The 18,149-nt window shown below is 47.7% G+C and overlaps 1 protein-coding gene across 1 annotated transcript in view; it reads left to right on the forward strand.

The window, feature by feature from the left end:
* The first annotated feature begins 1,933 nt into the window (after positions 1-1,933).
* Positions 1,934-18,149, forward strand: part of JARID2 (jumonji and AT-rich interaction domain containing 2) — a 273,790-nt gene continuing 257,574 nt past the window's right edge. The window contains 1 exon segment of the mRNA XM_077770125.1: positions 1,934-2,167. Coding sequence (XP_077626251.1) covers positions 2,123-2,167 — 45 coding nt within the window. The 5' untranslated portion in view covers positions 1,934-2,122.

Below are 18,149 nucleotides of genomic sequence, written 5' to 3' on the forward strand. Positions count from 1 at the left end.
CCAGAAGGGTTTTTATTTTGGGTCTGTGGTGACCGGGAGTTGGTAGCCCAGCAGGGGAGTCCTGGGGCCTGGGACAAGAATCCCAGCCTCAGGGCTAGCTCAGGGAACCAAGAAGAAACCCACCTTTGTTCTTTAATATTTTGCCTGGGGAAATGACAGATCTGACACTAAACCTCCAGAAAACTGGTTAACACCATAACACTGTGGAGGAGTGTGGACCTCCAGTGTACAGGTCATAATGATCAGAAAATCTTTTGAAAACACCTCGTTGTAACCTCACCATAAAGTCACTTGGGTGGCCACCACTGAAAAGTGGAGTCTGTGTTGTGGAATCCCACCCCCCCCACCCCCCCGCCCCCAAGCAAGCAAGCTTTGCAGTATTAAGGTACAGAAGGTCATTGAGTTTTCTGTGAAACTTTGTAGGACAAAATTATTTCTTTCTGGGAGGCATTCTGAGTTTTTAAAAAGGTAGAGGAATAACCAGAGAGCATTTGAAAAAGGCATTTTTAGTGCATTTGCTGAAAGCTTCCTATAACGGGCTGGTTCTTAGCTAGGGTCATGTTATTACATAACCCTGCCCGAGAGGTTTGGTCACCACGAATTTGCGGAGGAGGCAAACGACGACGAGCTCAGAGACGCCACCCGTGGCTTTGCAGCGGGGTCTAAGGTATGCTCGGCAGCCAGGTCTCTCACCACAAGTTTTGGGAGACCTTTCTAGACCATGGTTGCCTCCCGAAACACTGCCACAGATAAAATCTAGCAATTGCGTTAAGCGAGTTATTTATACACTCAAGGGTAGGAGAATCTACCCGGTGGGGAGGAGAGTAAGACGCCTAGCAAGGAGCATGGGGGAGTGGGGAGTGTGATGACCCCACTTCTCACTTCCTCAGAGGGGGGCCGGGGAAGGGATAATTTCAAACATCACTTCTCTGCAGCCACAGTTTAAACGAGCCCATTTACGATGCGGAATGGCTGCGTCAGACTCCACGAAGTTGTTACTCGGGGCGAAGGCCCGAGGAGGTGACGCGGGGCCTGCTCCTTCATTGACAACGGCGACCAAAGCGCCACAGCAGGGGGCAGAGGCAGGTAGCCGGTGGCGTCCGCGTGGCCGGCGCGGCCGGTTTTTCTGGCGTTCGGTGTTCCAGATGCTTCCCCGCAGTCTGCATGGCCCAGCGGCGCGGTCTCCATATTCCGCTCGTTTCGAACCTCAACGCGTCGGCCTCCCTTCGCTCGCCGGCACCCCCGACGCCAGACACGCCTCCCCACGCAGGGCTGGAGCCGGGTCCCTCCGGGCGGGGCGGGGGGCGGGGTGATCGCTTGCNCAATTCCACTCCCAGGCTCGGCGTGGGAGCGATGCCCCGGGGTTGCCCGGGAAGGGTTCGTCGAAGCTTCTCGGGTGTCTAGTCGACGGGGCTGTGGGGGTCCTCTGGACTGGGCCACGGTCGGTCGGCGCCGGAGTAGGCGGGCTCCTGGCGGCTCAGCTGTGGGAGTTTTCGGCTAGCGTCCGTCGGGGAATTACCCGAGGAGCCCTAACTTGTATAAAAGCAGAGTCCATTTAAAGTTGGGCTGGATAGCCTCTCTCTCATTGGTTAGGGGGCTTGGAAAAAAGAGACTCGGCGAGCCCTCGCTGTGGTGCCGCCGCCGCCGCCGCCGCCGCTGGAGTTGACTCTTCTGCTCGCACTGCTGCTGCAGCACAAACGTGACTTCCAACATTTTTTATTTATCTTTCCCTTTTCTTTTCCAAGATGTAACTACAGATCAGACACTAAGGACCTTCACGTTTCGCTGATGTAGTTTTTGGAGGAAAAAGGGGGGGAGTGAAGGGCGTCGGTTTTTTTTTTGTGTGTGTGTGTGTTTCGGGGGAAATTTTCCATTATGAGTGTTTTACTAAAGTGAATTTTTTTTTGTTTGCTTCGTTCGTCTTNTTTTTTTTTGTCCTTCCCAATTTCGGATTTATTTCAAGGCGAATCGGGCTTTGGGGGAAGAGGAAGAAAAGTCGGATTACAAGATCCACCACCACCAACAACAATAAAAACCACCAGGATATTTTTTTGCAAATTTCTGACGGCTTTAAATTCATGAAGCAATTGTCCCCTTTTGCAATCAGCATTTGGATCTCAGAATGAGCAAGGAAAGACCCAAGAGGAATATCATTCAGAAGAAATACGTAAGTGCTCTTAACAACACATCCTTTGACTTGCAGTTTTAAGCAATGGCTGTGAATGTCAAGTTTATAGATAATTCTGCAGCTGAAGGGTTTTAAACACAACGTCCGATAAGGCTGTTTCTTTCTTTTTCTGAAAGAGGGCTTTTCAGGCAAAGTCGTGTCTGCCTAGTTTGGATGAAAAAACAGATTGGTGTAGCGATACCTCAAGTGAATAAATTGACCTCGAATGACATAACCATAATCTAGTTTTAGATGAAAGGCAAGGGATTTTGGTGGCGCTTGAAAGGGGGGGGTGGGGGCTGCGGTAATATAACTAAACTGCATTCTCGGGCGGATTTGGCCCCATATTGCACTTTGCATGCAAATGATCTTGTGTTATTATTATTAATGTTATTTGGAAAAACGTGTAACGCGTGTGTGTTGGACGCCCTTTAAGTTGCAACCGAGGGTCCGATTATGGCGATCTTGTTCCTCGCACTGGCACATCAAATTTAATGTATATGGTCGTTTTGGCTTATTTGGTTCGCAACGTAAACCAGTTGGGAATCATGTTACAGCGAATGCATTTGTTGGGATTGACTTTAATAATGGGACTGGTTTTGTTTAAAAATTCATGGTTTCCAGTTTTAGGGGGAAAAGACATACAATATAGCTAATGTTTTTAAGTAGGTATGTGAATGCATGTGAGACTACAAATAAATTCTCCCTGTTAACTGGGCTTCTGAAATTGGTTTGATTATTCAGAGATTTAAATGGTTTGGGATAGTTAAATTTGTTTTGTGCATAGTACAGCTACGTTTTGATTGGCATGGGGAGTGTTTTTGTTTTGTGTATGGCTTTTTTTTTTAAGTTTGGGGGGAGGAGGGTAAAGGGGTCGGAGGATTAACCAAATATGCACTCGAGTGATCGGTGATTAGCTGCATGCTTTAAATCAAAGAACCCATTAAAAAAAAAGCCCAAATGAACATACATTAGGAATAATGCGACGTTACACGAAAGTTTTATTTAACTCGAGTCGACAGATTGGTGTTAATATTTCCCCTTTTTGAGCAGTGTGATGTGTGTAATGGGAGATGACCTTCGGGACACTGGTTTTTGTAAAAAAAAAAAATACGTTTAATGAAAAAGATGAATGCCTCTTCTAGAGGGCTGATTCTAATCTAAGCACGTAAACTTCAACTATGAAAGAAATGCAATGTTAAATAATGAAGCCCAACTTAAAAAGCTGTTCCCTAAAGAATTTAAGAATTAAAATACATCCGCATTGCAGAGGGCTGGGTAGAATGCAAAGGACTAGTTTAAACTCAGGCTGTAGAAACTGCAGGGAGACAACCTTGCCTTGGAGCGTGGACGCCTTCCCGGGGCACGTCCGATCCGGGTGCAGCCACAAAGCAAACGGGGTAGAACTTGGACAAGAACCGCCTCCGCCGCCCCCACCCCTCCCCCGGACCCCATCCCAGACCTCACTAAGTNGTGACGTCACAAAGGGACGGGCCCGGGTGGAATCTTCTCCTCCTCCTCCGTGACGTAAAAAGTCGGGCGGGAGGTTCCACGCGGCGGGGCGGCCGGGGGAGGAGGGAACGGGCGGAGGGGTGGGCCGCCGCCGAGCGGGGCTGCCCCATGGGAGGAGGAAGAGGAGGAGGAGGAGGAGGAGGAGGAGGAGGATGCGAGCGGCCTCCGCCTTCCGCCCCGAAACGCCGCGCTTCCCTGCAGGTGAGCGCTGGGAGCCTTGGGGCCCCGGACGCGTGCTGCCGGCCCCGCTCGGGTTCCATTTCGGGGGTGGGGAGCGGGGAGGAGACGCCTTCCTTCTGCAGAAACGTTTTCCGCTTCTTCTGTTTCCAGGTCTGCGGACGGTGTGGCATTACTGCGGTGGTCGTTGTGATCGCTCAGCAACGCTTTTGAAAAGCGAGGAAACTTTATTCAGGGAGAGCCTTGCTTTGTGAGGAGGGCTGTGTTGTGGATCTGGCCACCTTGTCACTTGAAGTCCTGTTTGGGTGCCTTTGGGGGATGGGGCGGGATGCTTCTCTGGGTGATCCTGTTCAGCAACTGTTGCTCTTTCTCGAAGCCTCGAAATACTGTGTGTGTGTGTGTTGGGGGGGCGCTCCTCCTTTGCTGTGCCAGCTCTGTGCCCGGGGGCCCGGGCGAGGGAAGATTCGTCATTTATATTTATTCTTAGAAGAGCACCGGACAGTGAAGTCTCAGGGTACTGTGTGCTTCGTGCTTTTGAACGGTGGAACCAGAGGCTTGGAATCGGAGCGTGTTTAGATTTACTCTTCTGTAAAATGGAAAGGGTGACACCTGACCTGCTTTTGCCCCTCGCTTTATGTGCGAGGCTCACGTGTGTGAGATAATGTGCGTGAAAGATGTAAAGCAGGATGCTCTTTCTCTGTAAGGTGGCATTATCAAGCTGGTGGAAGGCAGCACTTTTCCTGTAATTGGTCTCAAAAGCCTGAGATGCGTGCCGCGTTGCCATTGAGTTTATTGCCTTCGCAGAGCAGAGTTTGGGGGGGGGATTGTCGATGGCAGGCTTTGGGAGAAATGATTGTTATATTTCATATTAAATGGCATCCTTGAGAAACTCATAAATTGTAAGGTAATCCTGTCTTAATTGTGCTGGGCACGGGTCCCACTACAATACCTTAAATAACCGAAAACATTTGCCTTTCAAAGCCCCAATCCACTTGGACAATAAAAACAGTTGCATGCCTTGCTCCAAAACCGTGTTCTGCCATTTCCTTCACTCTGCTGGTGGGGCTGTTCCTAGGGAGAATAGCGAATATGATATCCAGGCTTTAAAATCATTGCATCTTTGCTTTATGTATAGCAGGTTTGAGTTTGAAATGAAAATCCCTGCCACGTGAATAAAAATCTCCACGATGCATGCACTGATCACAAAAACAAATTACTGGTTTGATTCCTAGGACAGCCCAAGCAGAATTTGTAGCACAAGGCTGTAGGGTTTTTAAGTATCTAATTTTCTGATGTAAAAGCGCAGTATGATTAAACAAACCTGGGGAAAAGTTCATGTTACAAGGTTCAAAAGCAGGATTCGCTGTAATTACAGTTACATAAAATTATAAGGAAAAAAGCAGAAGCACACCAAAATGTAGTGCTAGGATTTATGAGCCCCCCCTCCTCCCCCTCGTTTACACCCATTGGGTTATTTCACAGTTGTGAGGGGAAAAAACCAAGCACGTGTCATTCAATTGCTGTGTTTTTCCTTTCCTGGGCTATTTTACGTGGCTTGCTTTCTGCCTCTTTCTAGTATGGAAAACTTTATTCTTCGTCACCTAAGTGTAGGGCAGGGGCCCTTTGGTGGCTTTTACTGGAGGGGGAGAGATTATGGAAGGAAGACTGGCAAGTGAGGAGTCCAAAAAGTGTGTCATGAAAATGTAAAAGGAAAAAGAAATAATGTCCCCGAATAACCCAATTTGAGTTACTGTCACCTGCCTGCATCATTCTTCCTTTACTGTAGGTGGGCATTTGACTTGTGTGTCTTCTGTCGCCATTGGCCCAAATAGCCAGCTGGAATTAATTGGTATTCAGATGGTATCGTGGCTGTTTCTTTTCTCGTGGTAGATCATAACCAGTTCCTGTTGCTGAGCTGGGGGCTTTGGTTCCTTTCCAAGTGCCTTGGAAATAACTCCAGTGTTAGTCTTAATATATCCCCTGCTCCAAAGGTTATTTAAACTTTTGTCCTTTAGAAAGAGAAAAATTTTTTGTTGGGATATATACCTGGTGTCTGTTATGTTCAAAACGGAACTATTTTCTCCTTGCCCCTCAGGGACGACACAAACAAATCCTGTGAATCCCAGCAGCACGTTAAAACAGTTGGTAAAGGCTAAGCCGGAGTATTTTTGTTTGCCCTTGATCGTGATGTTCTTAGGACCCAGCCCCCTGCATGCATCCCGAATGGTTAAAAATTTAGTTGCATTCTTTTTCTTCTTTTTTTAAGAGTTTATTTATTTGTAAGTTTATTATTATTATTTTTTAAATGTTTGTTTCTTTTTGAGAGAGAAAGAGCAAGCGAGAGAGCCCGAGCTGGGGAGGGACAGAGAGAGAGGGAGACACAGACTCCGAAGCAGGCTCCAGGCTCTGAGCTGTCAGCATAGAGCCCGTTGCGCGGCTTGAACCCACGATCCGTGAGATCACACCCGGAGCCGAAGTCGGACACTTAACCCACTGAGCCACCCAGGCGCCCTTAAGAGTTTATATTTTAGTAATATCTACACCCAGTGGGGGACTTGAACTCGTGAGCCCAGAGATCAAGAGGCATGTACTCCATGGTTGGAGCCAGCCCGGTGCCCACTTTGCATTGTTCTTATCCGAGTGTTTGTGGTCCCCCTCAGTCTTCCCCTTGGATTACGTAACGACTCTCACCTTCTACCTCCAGCCTGCTTAGTATGCTGGCTGTGATCGCTACCCCAGCACAAAGCTCCTGGCCGGTAGGTAGCCCTTGGTGTGTGTGCCTCTGTCCCCTTTGGCCGCCACCCATAGAAGGCTTGCCAAGTGTCAGTTGTTTCCAAATCTGGTTATTCCAGTTAGGCTTATTCTTGCAATTACAGTTAAATATTATGTAAACCTTTGAACAAGTGTGGAAAGAAAGTTGGTTTCTTTTTCCTTTTTCTTTCTCTGTTTTCTTTTTTGTTTTTATGAGAATGGGTTCTTATGAAAAGTTTTAAGTTGACTGTTTTGGGAACACTCGATAAAAGTGAATTGCTTAAAAAAAAAAAAAGAAAGAAAAGAAAAAGAAAAAAAAAATCAGGCTGTTAAATGAGATGTGGGCCCGCCGTTTAAAAGACTCGGGGAAAATCTGTTAAGGATTCTGTACATACCATCGCTTTTGCAAGTGATTCCCTTTTAAGAACCAAACTTCGTTTATGCCCAGACTCCCTTCCCAACAAACAAACAAAGCGTAACATGGAACGCTGGAATTCTCAACAATCTGTTGCGAAAAGTACATTTAGGTGTTTAAGTTAGAGTGTTAAAATAGATGTAGATTTTCAGGTTTCCCGACCGGCAGACTGCACCTGAGCTTTTCTGTCCCTGTCACCCCTGATTAGAGTGCTTCCGTTGTGTTTGCCCTTAATCCCCAGGTATTAAAGTAGACTCCCCGGCCAGCCCCTGCTAGATCCCGTGGCTGAAGTATGGCCCCGTTTCGAGCGGCTCTACTGAAAGTTGTATTAGTTTCAGGATTAAACGGTTGTGTCCTTCCCTGGATGGTTAGCGGGCCTGTTCCACACTCGCCTCATCTCTGCAAGCTGCTTTTGTGACACGAGGTAGACCGTCTGCGTGAGATTTTTTTTTTTAAGGTTTTGGCCTTTCCTGGGACTTTGGTTAACACTCCACTCTCTGGCAGCCTCACGCTTATAAAATAAGGGGTTTTTCCGATTCACCGCTGATTCAGAATAAAATCACGAAAAGCAGAGCCGAACCTTGTAGAAAGTGGCAGGCAGCGTTCCCCGATCCCCCTTCGCTCCCGGTCAGGTAAGGCTGCCTGCCTGCTTCCAGTACTTCCTGTTCTCGCTTGCAGGTGGGGTATGTCTTGTTCCTCAGGATGTCTGGGGACAGGAGAGGCTCCCTGCTTTACACGTGGAGGGCCTGTCCCAGAGGGTGAGGTCTAGATCCCACCTAGGGGAGCAGTTGGACCACCTCCTGGGCCTCTTCGCTGTCTGTCTGGGTTTCTCTCCACTTCCACACTGTTTGGCAGCAGATTTTTTTTTTTTTTTTTTTTGCTACTCTTGCGAGAAGGCTGCCCGTTTCTCCTGGGCTTCTCTTTGAAGCTTGAAGACGTGCCAGAAGAGCTTGGATCATAGAAAACACTCTAGAGGGGCCGCCCAACGCCCACTTCTGAAAGCATTGCGAAGCGAAGGCCCAGGCAGTTCTGAAATAACCGCCTACGTTTGTTTCCATGGTGAGTTCACACCAGAAAAAGAGGTTGTGAGTCCATTTTACAGACGAGAAAACCAAGGCCGGTAGGCATTGGTCAGATAGTTAAAGGCTGTATCGCTTGCCCAGTTTTTAGTCTAGATGAAAACAGATAAGATGAATGATCAGTGTAGCCCCGAAAAGGGCCGGGGGGCGTGGGGGGAGCCCATAATAGGGGCTCTTAGCAGGCTTCGGAGAGGTGTTTCACTGAAGGAAGTTGGGGAAGTTGAGGCAGTTTGTCAGCCTCCTGGAACAGAAGGAGTGCATCCGTCTCAAGTGCATGTTTGTGTTTGTTGTTTTTTTTAAACACCAGTTGGTGGAGCTACCCCCTTATCCCCAGCTGGCTGTCGCCGAGAGTTCGCGCTTGAAGAGCCGAGATCCCAGTCCCCCCTTGGGACTGGCTGGTGTGTGCTGTGTCTTTTTGTAAGTGTCCCCACCTGTCATCCCGGTTGCACCCGAGGGCCCGCCGGCCTACACTGGCTCCCCAGGCTTCCGAGAACGTGCTTTCTTCGCAGGAGCTGTGACCGGTCTGCTGCATACTCTTCCTTTTGCACTTATATTGCTGCCTCTGACTTTGCCGCCGAGGGGACCACGGGGCGCTGGGGGAAATCATTTGCCCTCAGTCCTCACCGGGGGTCTGGGGCCATCCTGGTAAACAAATGCTGCCCAGCTTTGTTAATGAGGCAGCATGAGTAATGGGAACACGATACGTAATTATTCCCATATTCATAGGATGTACGAGGGTGTTAGAAAGAGGGAGCCCTACTGGTTGAAGTTCTTGAGAGCTGTTTTTGAGAGCTGGTGCTGCCTGAGAGGTCTAAATTGGATTTTAAGTTCTAATTTTGAGAGTCTGTCAAGCTCCACCACCCATGAAGAGGAAGGCCAGTGAGCATTGAAATGTCACCACCAGCTGCGTTCGGTTACCAGGAATCCTAGAAGGTTAACAGAATCCCCCGTTCTGTGCTCCCAATGCAGCTCTTCCCTCCCACGCCCGTTTCCCCGGTAGATCCAGGAACCCTTTCCCAGCAATACCGTTTTGGGTGGGTGGGGGACACAGAGAGGGGGGTGGGTTGTGTGGGTGTCTTGTTTTCCATCAGGAGACCCTCTGGTTTGCTGTGCCTGAAGGATCCAGGAGAGTGTGGGAGACCTTTCTGTGCTCCCTTTTATTGCTCTTTTTAAAAAATCTGGGTGGTTCTTTCTCTATTATTTCCTAAGCACAATTTTGGTTAGGGCTTGATCTACAATGGTTATCTCTTGGTTCTCATTTCTGTCAGCTGTTAAAGTGTTTGGTGCCTGTGGGGGCAGAAACAGGTGCCAGGAGGAAATGAGAAAGGATTATAGCCGAGCATGTGTTTCTCGAATTTATTCCTTCCATAGGTTTGCAGAAAGTGGACTGCGGAATGAGTGCTTATTCTGTTAAGCAGCAGTTGGATAGAGATGTTATTAAGGCTTGGAGAATTTTGTGCCTTGTGTGTACATACGCCTTGCTAGTAGCGCATGGGCTTCGGTAACACCATGCCTCCCATTTGGACAGGCCTGTTGTGAAGATACAGGGTACCTCCTGGTGGTAATGGACCAGATTGGGGATAAGAGCCGAGTTCAGGGTTGGGTCCTATATTACACTGGCCGTGTGTGGCCCCGGGCAAGCCACATAACCCCACGGAGCCACTTCCTCATCTGGAAAACGTGTTCTGTGCACCTTAACGGCCTTGTTGCTGGGAGAGCCAGTGAGATTTTTGATGTGAAAGCACTTCGTAAATTGCATACGCCCGCACAAGGGCTCAAGGTATTATTACCCAGTTGGAAATCACCATCCTGGAGACATGGGGCCTGCCGGCAGCCTTCATAGCTGACTCAGAAATAAATGAATCAAATGAGTTCTATGCTTTGCTTCTTAATAAACCAAATGAGTAGCAACAGATACTCTGAAGTCCGTTTTGATGTAATATTTTCCCACCTCCACCCTCTCTGTCTGTTCCTGAAGCTCTTCTGATCCAGCACTTGACTCCCAAAAACACAGATTGAGAGGCACAGATTGACGGTGAAGAGCGGCACTGAGTCTGCATGCAAAGATCACCAAAGGTGTTTAAACTGGACCTTGGAGCAATAATCCTTAAAATTGAGTATCTGATCATGAGCCTTCATTGGCTCCCTGTGGCTTTCAGGATCAAGTCTGAACTAAGTGTGTCCTCAGCACAGTATGAGAAGCCCTTCTTGCTCTACCATTCCGCCCAGTCTGCTTTAGCTGAGCCCACCCCCTTTGCCTTTGCACATTCCTGTTTCTCGAACGGGGCCCAAGGAGCCCTTCCTTGGCCTGCTACCCTGTTCTCCAGTCAGGCAAGGCTAAGCCCCTTCACTCTGTCGGCCTGACTCCTTCCACCTGTGTGTCTAGGCTCTGGAATCCGTGCTAACCTGTCTCTTACCCTATTAGCCCCCAAGAGGAGGGGCTGAATTTTATGGCAGCAGGCGGCTGAAGAAATATTTGTTGAGTTGAAGCTTTTGGAGTATGTCAGTTCCTCCCTGGCTGTGGGAGGGAATTGGTATGGACCTAGCAGAAAAAGATCAATGTAACTAAGGAGAATCTCTCAGCTGAGAAAGCCTGGGGTGTCTAGTGCTGTTACGCGACTTGACTGAGGTCACACATTTCATCAGTGACACAGCCGGGGCGTGAAAGCCAGCCCCTGGTACAGCAGAAGGCAGTCTGTTAGTGGTTTTGGAAAAGTTTTTAACAGATCCTTCCTCCTTCCACTTGGGTTCTCAGTTGTCCATGGTAATTTCAATAACTGATTAATTTTCATGGGAAAATACAGGCCACACGTAAGCCCCATACTTATATGTGTGTGCGCATGAACACACACACACAGTTTTACACGTGTAGTTTCATGCTTCAAAGTGATATTATGTGCTTTTTGTGTTTATATTCTGCCTTGATTAGAATACATTTCTACACCATTTTTATTTTATTAAAAAATTAATATTTATTTTTGAGAGAGAGAGACAGCATGAGCAGGGGAGGGGCAGAGAGAGAGGGAGACACAGAGTCTGAAGCAGGCTCCAGGCTCTGAGCTGTCAGCACAGAGCCCCACGTGGGGCTTGAACTCGTGAACCGCGAGCCACCCAGGCGCCCCAACACCATTTTTAAATTTTATTTATTTATTTATTTTTAAATGTTTTTTAAAATTTATTTCTGAGAGAGAGAGAGAGACAGTGTGAGCAGGGGAGGGTCAGAGAGAGAGAGAGAGAGATACAGAATCTGAAGCCGACTGCAGACTCTGGGCTAGCTGTCAGCACAGAGCCTGATGGGGGGCTCGAACCCACAAACTGTGAGATCATGACCTGAGCCCAAGTTGGACGCTTAACCGACTGAGCTACCCAGGCGCCCCTAACACCATTGTTTTTAATGGTTTAAGGCACTTGGTTGAATTCTACCATGGTTTACTCTTTTGGTTTGGGGACTCATGCAAAATCACGTGGGCAGGCAGTGTGCTTTACCTGTATCTTTTTTCACTTAACTCCACATTCCTCAGAGTGGAATTCCTGACTGCGAAGTGCCCATGTTTATACGGAGATCCCTGTTTCTGCATTGTTTTCTTGGAGAAAAGCTGTACTAATTTACAGTCCCATAGGTAGTGCATGAGAGGCCAGCGGGTTTGTTTGTTGGCTTCTAAAAACCAATACAGGCCCCTGTAATGAGTAGTAAAGATGTCAGTTGGGTTTTATTTAACTTTCTATTTTCTTTCCTTGTCCTCTCTCAGGGCCTTAGAACTAAAGGAGGTAAGATATGTGAAATCACTTTGTAAAACAAAATTGCTCGAAGAATACGGTGTGGTATTATCAGAACAGCCGACCACAGTCTTGAAGGGTGAAGAGTGACTGTATGCGATGCTATTTCCTATTTATGAAATGCTTTTTTTTTTTTTTTTTTTGCCAGGACATGACACGCTTTAAGATGACCTGGAATGTCATTGCTTTCGCGTGTAATTTAAGCCTTGTTTGCGAGGTGGGCTTTGCATGGTTACAAAGGTCCCTTTGGGCTCCCGCTTGGCAGAGACCTTTCGTTTAAATGGAGTGGATACATTCTGGTTGTTTGCCATGCCCTGGCACGGCGTTAGGTGTCAGAAACAAGGTTATGGCCCTTGTCCTCGGGAAATGTATCATTTAATTGGCGGCGGGATGCGCAACCCTGGGAAAAGAGCAGGTGGCCTTGGGTGAGTCACCTGAGTCTCCGTTTCTTCATCTGTCAAATGGGGAGAATTGCATCTTTAATCTCCAGGGCATTTTGGGGGAGGCCAGATCCAGCGTTCACCTGCGAAGGGCTTACAGACTGCTATCTGGACTGTGTGATCCTTGTAAATCCCACAGGTCTTTGTGACTGTAGTTCTCCAGACTCAAGGTGGAAGAGGAAACCCCGTGTTTCTGGGGTTATCTTTGCTGATTATAGCATGTCCGGTTGTCTGAGGAAGAGGCTAGGAGTGAAAATAATACAGGCGCCCAGTGCTGTTCCTTCTCACCAGGACTTGCCATTTCTTCCCAACGTAAGGAAAATTGCAGCCTGGTGTCTACACTGGACACACGTTCTCCATTGTTCAGATGATGGATTACAGCCNGAGGACGAGGTGGTATCCCAGTGCTGCTAAGAAGCAGCATTACTTTCTGGTATTTTAAAAGAGTACTTTTGGGTAAACCTCTTTTCCTTCCTTTTTAATTTTCTAGTCAAGATGTCCCTTTAGAGATGTGGTCGAACTTGTTCGTGTTTATTGGTTTTACCCAAATGGCCCCCTTTTCCATCCTGAGGCCGCCCGGAGCGCTAAAGCGCTGTGTGTTCTATTTTCGGGCTGGTAATAATGTCCCGATGTTGGAGGATGAAAGAGCTAACGGGAATGGAAGGCGTTGCATAAGGAGCCATGGCCTGGAGTCCCAGTTAAATTGGGGCACATGGTTTTCTCAGGCCTTGAAGGCTTTCGGGTGTGCTGTCTCGCGGGGCTGCGTCCGCGACCACGCCGCAAACCCTGGCCCCTTGCACTTGGCCACGTCACTCCTTTTCGCATCGATGATTCTGAGTCGGAAAAGGTCAACTGCCCTTGATGCCAAATGAACAGTGGCCTTCGTTTCTCAACAGTTGGAAAGCCTGCAGTGTTTGGTGGGGCCTTCAACAGAGTCTCTCCTGNCGCTGAGCCTGGTTATTTTAGCCCAGTTTCGTTGAACATTCCAGGCCTGCCAGGCCCTGTGGCCTTTTGGATTGGACTCCTGGTCGCTGGCCCTTCTTTTGAGGCGTGTTTATTTTCCGTGTTTACCTCGATATACCACGCCTCGTTCCGAAAAGGATTTAGGGTCGTAATGAGCAGTCATCCTGGGAGCAAATAATTTTCGCTTTGATCTGACTCAAGTTCGCTCTCCAAATGCAGAAAGCGACAACCGTATTAAAACACGGGCCGTGGCCAGCCATCCTTCTGAGCACAGCGGAGTTAGTTAGGGCCAAGTGGCTGTTTGTGTTAGCTTTGAAAAGTTGGGCTAAAACCTTTAATTAAAGGCGAGTTTTGTTAAGTAATATTGGTATTGACACCCTGACCAAACTCTTAATCTGCAAGAATTTTAAAGATGCACCAAAAGCCATCCCCGGCGGTGGTAACATCGTTGAGTGGCAGAGATCAGGTTTCTGTCTAAATGTCACTGCAGTGCATCACTTTTTTCCACAGCGCAGGGGCCTCCCTGCGCCGGGGAGGGTCTGGATTTAATAACAACGAACTGCTTCGGGGGGAAGCGATCGGTAGATGTTCGTGCATGATTTCAGCGTCCTGTGTCTTTAAAACTGTTTTCAGATACCCGTTCTGTATGGTAATCCTCAGAACTACTGTTAGGATTCCAAACCATTGTGGTTTAAACTTAGCTGGAATCTGAAAGGTGGCTGACAGAGTGAAAGGAAACCTCCTTTAAATAAGGAACACATTTGGCTTGCCTGATTGTTCCAGAGTCAGGGCTCTGGGCATAGCTGAGCCATGGGCCAAGTCTCTTGGTGGAAGAGGAGGTGGGGAATGCTTGCTTCAATGTACTGGCCTGTTCTCCCCCAGCTCAGTCTAAACACCCGTCAATTAGCCCTGTAGAAACTCCCGCTGCAGATACAGACTTGCAAAGCTTCGTGTTCCGCCACGTTCTTGTCTAGATGAGAAACGCAGTTTTTTGTACTCGTGATAAATCAAAACCCTAATGATGCTATTAAAATAGGTTCTCTTTTGGCCCTGGTGAGCTAGACAGCCCTGGGAGGCGAGGAGCACGGATGTGACTTGGAAATATCTGAAGCAAAAAAGTGGTGTTCACTTCTCTCTTCTCATTCCGCCCGCTGCCCTAATTAAGTGATGTGGTCACTACCCCAGCCCTGACAGAGCCCAAAACGAAGCACATTTTCGACTTACCCGGCCTGTTTTCCTTCCCTCCTTTCTCGAGACTGGCTGAAGTTGTCACGTTATTTCTTTCCAGAATTTATTGGAGCAGGAGGCAAAGCCTCTTGGGAGTATAAATAATGATGATTATAAAGAACAGTTTACCAGGGAAGGCCATTATCTTTGACTTGGCAAAAGCTTTTACAGCCCAACATTGTTTGCTTACAGTTGTTTAATACAAACGAAGACCTTAATGGTACCTATTGTACGAGGAGTCCCTTTTACTCTATTTGTACACGGAGGTCATCTCCATAAAGAACAGCACCACCTTGCCCAGGCATAATGCTTGTTCCTCTGGACAGGCATTATATACCAGCCAGGGAAGGCCTTGGATGGTAGTTCATGCTTGCTTTTTTTCCCCTCCCTTCCCTTACCGTCAACAGCAAGTAATCCTTCCTGCCCTTGTGGAAAGATTTCTAAAGCCGATAAATAATATCTAATTTACATCTGGAGGCCCTTTCTCTCTGTTCCTCCCCGACATATGAAGCTAAAGATGGCTTGAACCGACGGACGTTGAGTGAATATATTTAAACGGTAGACTCCCATGTTCTTAATTAAAGNATATATATATCTCCTTGGCGCACGGTGCTGTCCTTTGCTGCCATATCTTTAGCAAAGTGTCGGCCCGTTTTAGCCTTTCTTTTTTTAAAACTCACATCTCCCAACTTATTCCAGCTCGTTTGGCAGCTCGTCAACTATTTTTCCTTTGGCGTTTCGGTGGTAGTTTAAGACGGAAGGCNCCCCCAGCCCCTGCCAGCCCTGAACAATTCAGCGGGGTTTGGTATATTCAGTGTCGTGCAGGCGTCACCACGGTCAGCTTTAGAACCTTTCCGCCCCCCTCCTTTCAGCCGTCGCACCTCTCTTTCCAGCTTTCCTGGGCTGTGGCAAATACTAATCTACTTTCTGTCTCTCCGGATTTGCCTGTTCTGGACATTTCATCTAAATGGAACCATACAGCATGTGGCCTTTGGTGACTGGCTTTTTTTTCACTTAGCAGAACAGTTTTCAAGGTTCATTCATGTTGGAGCGCGGGTCAGTACTTCGTTCCTTTTTGTGACCAAGTACTATTTCATTGTCTGGGCCTGCCGCCGTTGGCTCATCCATCCGTCCATCCATCCATCCATCTGTCCGTCCGTCCATCCATCCATCCATCCATCCGCTGATGGACGTTTGGGTTGTCTCCCCTTTATGGGCAATTGGGAATAACACTGCTGCTAACATTTTGGGCACAGCTTTTTCTTGGGGGTGACGTTGCCATTTCTCGTGGAGTACTTCAAGTTACACAACGTTGCACATCGAACTCCCCACTGCACTTATTTAGTGCCCTTTAATTAACCTGCTGGGCGATTCTCTGCTGTGTCCCTGAGCCGCGTGGGTTCTGTTCAGTGGGGTGCTGTACTGGGCTCTCCCCTTGCCTTTGGGGGACTGGGGTTCTCATTTGCCTCACTGCCTGACTGCCACCCTTCACTGGTATGTAGGGGGGCCAGCAGTGGTTTTATTTCCTCTGTCCCTTTGTAGTCGATTAAACATCGTTCATACAAGTTTAAGATAGAAACATAACATGCTCCACCGGCTCAGGCGTGAAAAAGCAGTGGGACTTTGAATTTTACCATTTGTGGGTGCTCAGGTGTTTTTGGCCGTAGCTCTGGGTCTTTCAGGTCCACACAGTTTTGGGAGGGGTAGAGTTAAACCCCCGCTCTGCTCTGGGTGCAGGAGGAAGGGGAATTGTTGCCCTGCTTCATCTTCACTTCAGACTTTCTCATTTGTTGGCAAAACACCTCAGGGAAGAGAACCACTGTCTCTTAGAAACTCTCTCCTATTTTCTTGGTCCCTCCAAGCCTGCTTTGCCTGAACAAAAAATGCTTCCAAGGCTCTTCATAGTGAACCGCTTTAAGAAATGGGGGTTATGGGACACCTGGCTGGCTCAGTCGGTTAAGCGTCTGACTTTGGCTCAGGTCATGATCTCACGGTTCATGGGTTCAAGCCTCATATCAGGCTTGCTGCTGTCAGCCTGTCAGTGCAGAGCTTGGAACCTGCTTTAGACTCTGTGTCTCCCTCTCTCTCTGGCCCTCCTCTGCTCACGTTTGGTTTCTCTCTGTCTCTCAAAAATAAATAATGTTAAAAAAATTTTTTAAAAAAATGCGAGTTGTTTTAAGGAAGAGGGATGGTGCCATTTTTTTTTCTTGTGATATTTTTGATTTGTACCAGAGTTACTTTTCCCAATTCTAATTTTTAAAAACAGGTTATTTATTTATTTTGAGAGAGAGAGAGAGAGAGGAGAGGAGAATCCCAAGCAGGCTCCTCACTGTCCATGCAGAGCCCGACATGGGGCTTGATCCTGTGAACTGTGAGATGATGACCTGAATGGACATCAGGAGTCAAACTGAGCCACCCAGACACCCCTCTCAATTCTGACTTTTATTGTTTTTATTTGTTTTTATTTTATATCAACTCTTATTAAAAAATTTTAAAAAAATGTTTATTTTTGAGAGGAAGAGCAAGAGAGCATGAGCAGGGGAGAAGCAGAGAGAGAGGGAGACACAGAATCTAAGGCGCACTCCAGGCTCCAAGCTCTCAGCACAGAGCCCGACATGGGGCTCGAACCCACAAACCAAGAGATCATGACCTGAGCTGAAGTCGAATGTTTAGCTGATTGAGCCCCCGAGGCTCCCCCCAACTCTTATTTTTAAGCTTTCAGAGAAATTGTGAGGCAATAGAAGAGAGGTGGAAGCGGGGGAGGTCTGAAAAAGTCATGTGGCCGAGGGTATTCCAGAGCCTCTCAGAAAGTGGAGAGTGAGTGAACATCTTGGTGAGGATGTCTGCGCCTGTCCCCTGTCCTCGAGGGAAGCTGATGGCCAGCGAGCCTGTCAGCATTTGGAATCTTATCTGTCACTTAGTGCTTAAGTTCAGTGTCAAAGAACATTCCTTACTCATGGTATTACTCCTGTTTTTTTTCACACCGGTATTTCTGCTACAGCTTTCTGTCCCAGACTGACTCTTGTGCTCAGGTCATGGACTTGGCTAGCCCAGTGGGGAGCCCTGATGGACAGCCACATTTGAAATTTTCTCTGTAGTGGCCAAACAACCAAGAATTGGCAAGGTTAGATCCCTACCTCAATTTAGAAGGTAGGTGTGAGTGAGTGAGTGTGTGTGTGTGTGTGTTTCTGTCTGTATATCTGAAAAGGAGTTACTATTTTAAACTTGGCATTGTTTAACTGGAAATGCGCGTTCTCTTCTGCCCAGCTGCCTTTGTGCGGTGTACCTATAACCTACCCGCCATACTTGGGCCATTTCAAAAGCAAATGCAACACCCCTCCTACCAAAATTGCCTATTAGAGCTAATTTTAAGAATTGAGTTAGAACTGCCCTATAATGTAATGCAGAATATTTCCCAATAATGCCTAGGTTAACAATGATAGTCTTGCTGTATTGTGCAGAAAGGGCTTCTGTTCAGACCCAGCTGGGTTTCAGGCTTAATTCATTGCTCTATGGTGGGATCACCACAGCTGCTGTGGGGCCTTTACAAATGCAAAAAAGCTGTCAATGTTTGTTTCATCAGCTGCATAAGCGATGAGGCCAAGTTGAGGAATCCATTCCAGTGTGCAGTGTGCAGGCGG

Source organism: Crocuta crocuta, unplaced genomic scaffold (assembly GCF_008692635.1).
Source record: "Crocuta crocuta isolate KB4526 unplaced genomic scaffold, BGI_CrCroc_1.0 scaffold24, whole genome shotgun sequence".
Lineage (NCBI taxonomy): Eukaryota > Metazoa > Chordata > Mammalia > Carnivora > Hyaenidae > Crocuta > Crocuta crocuta.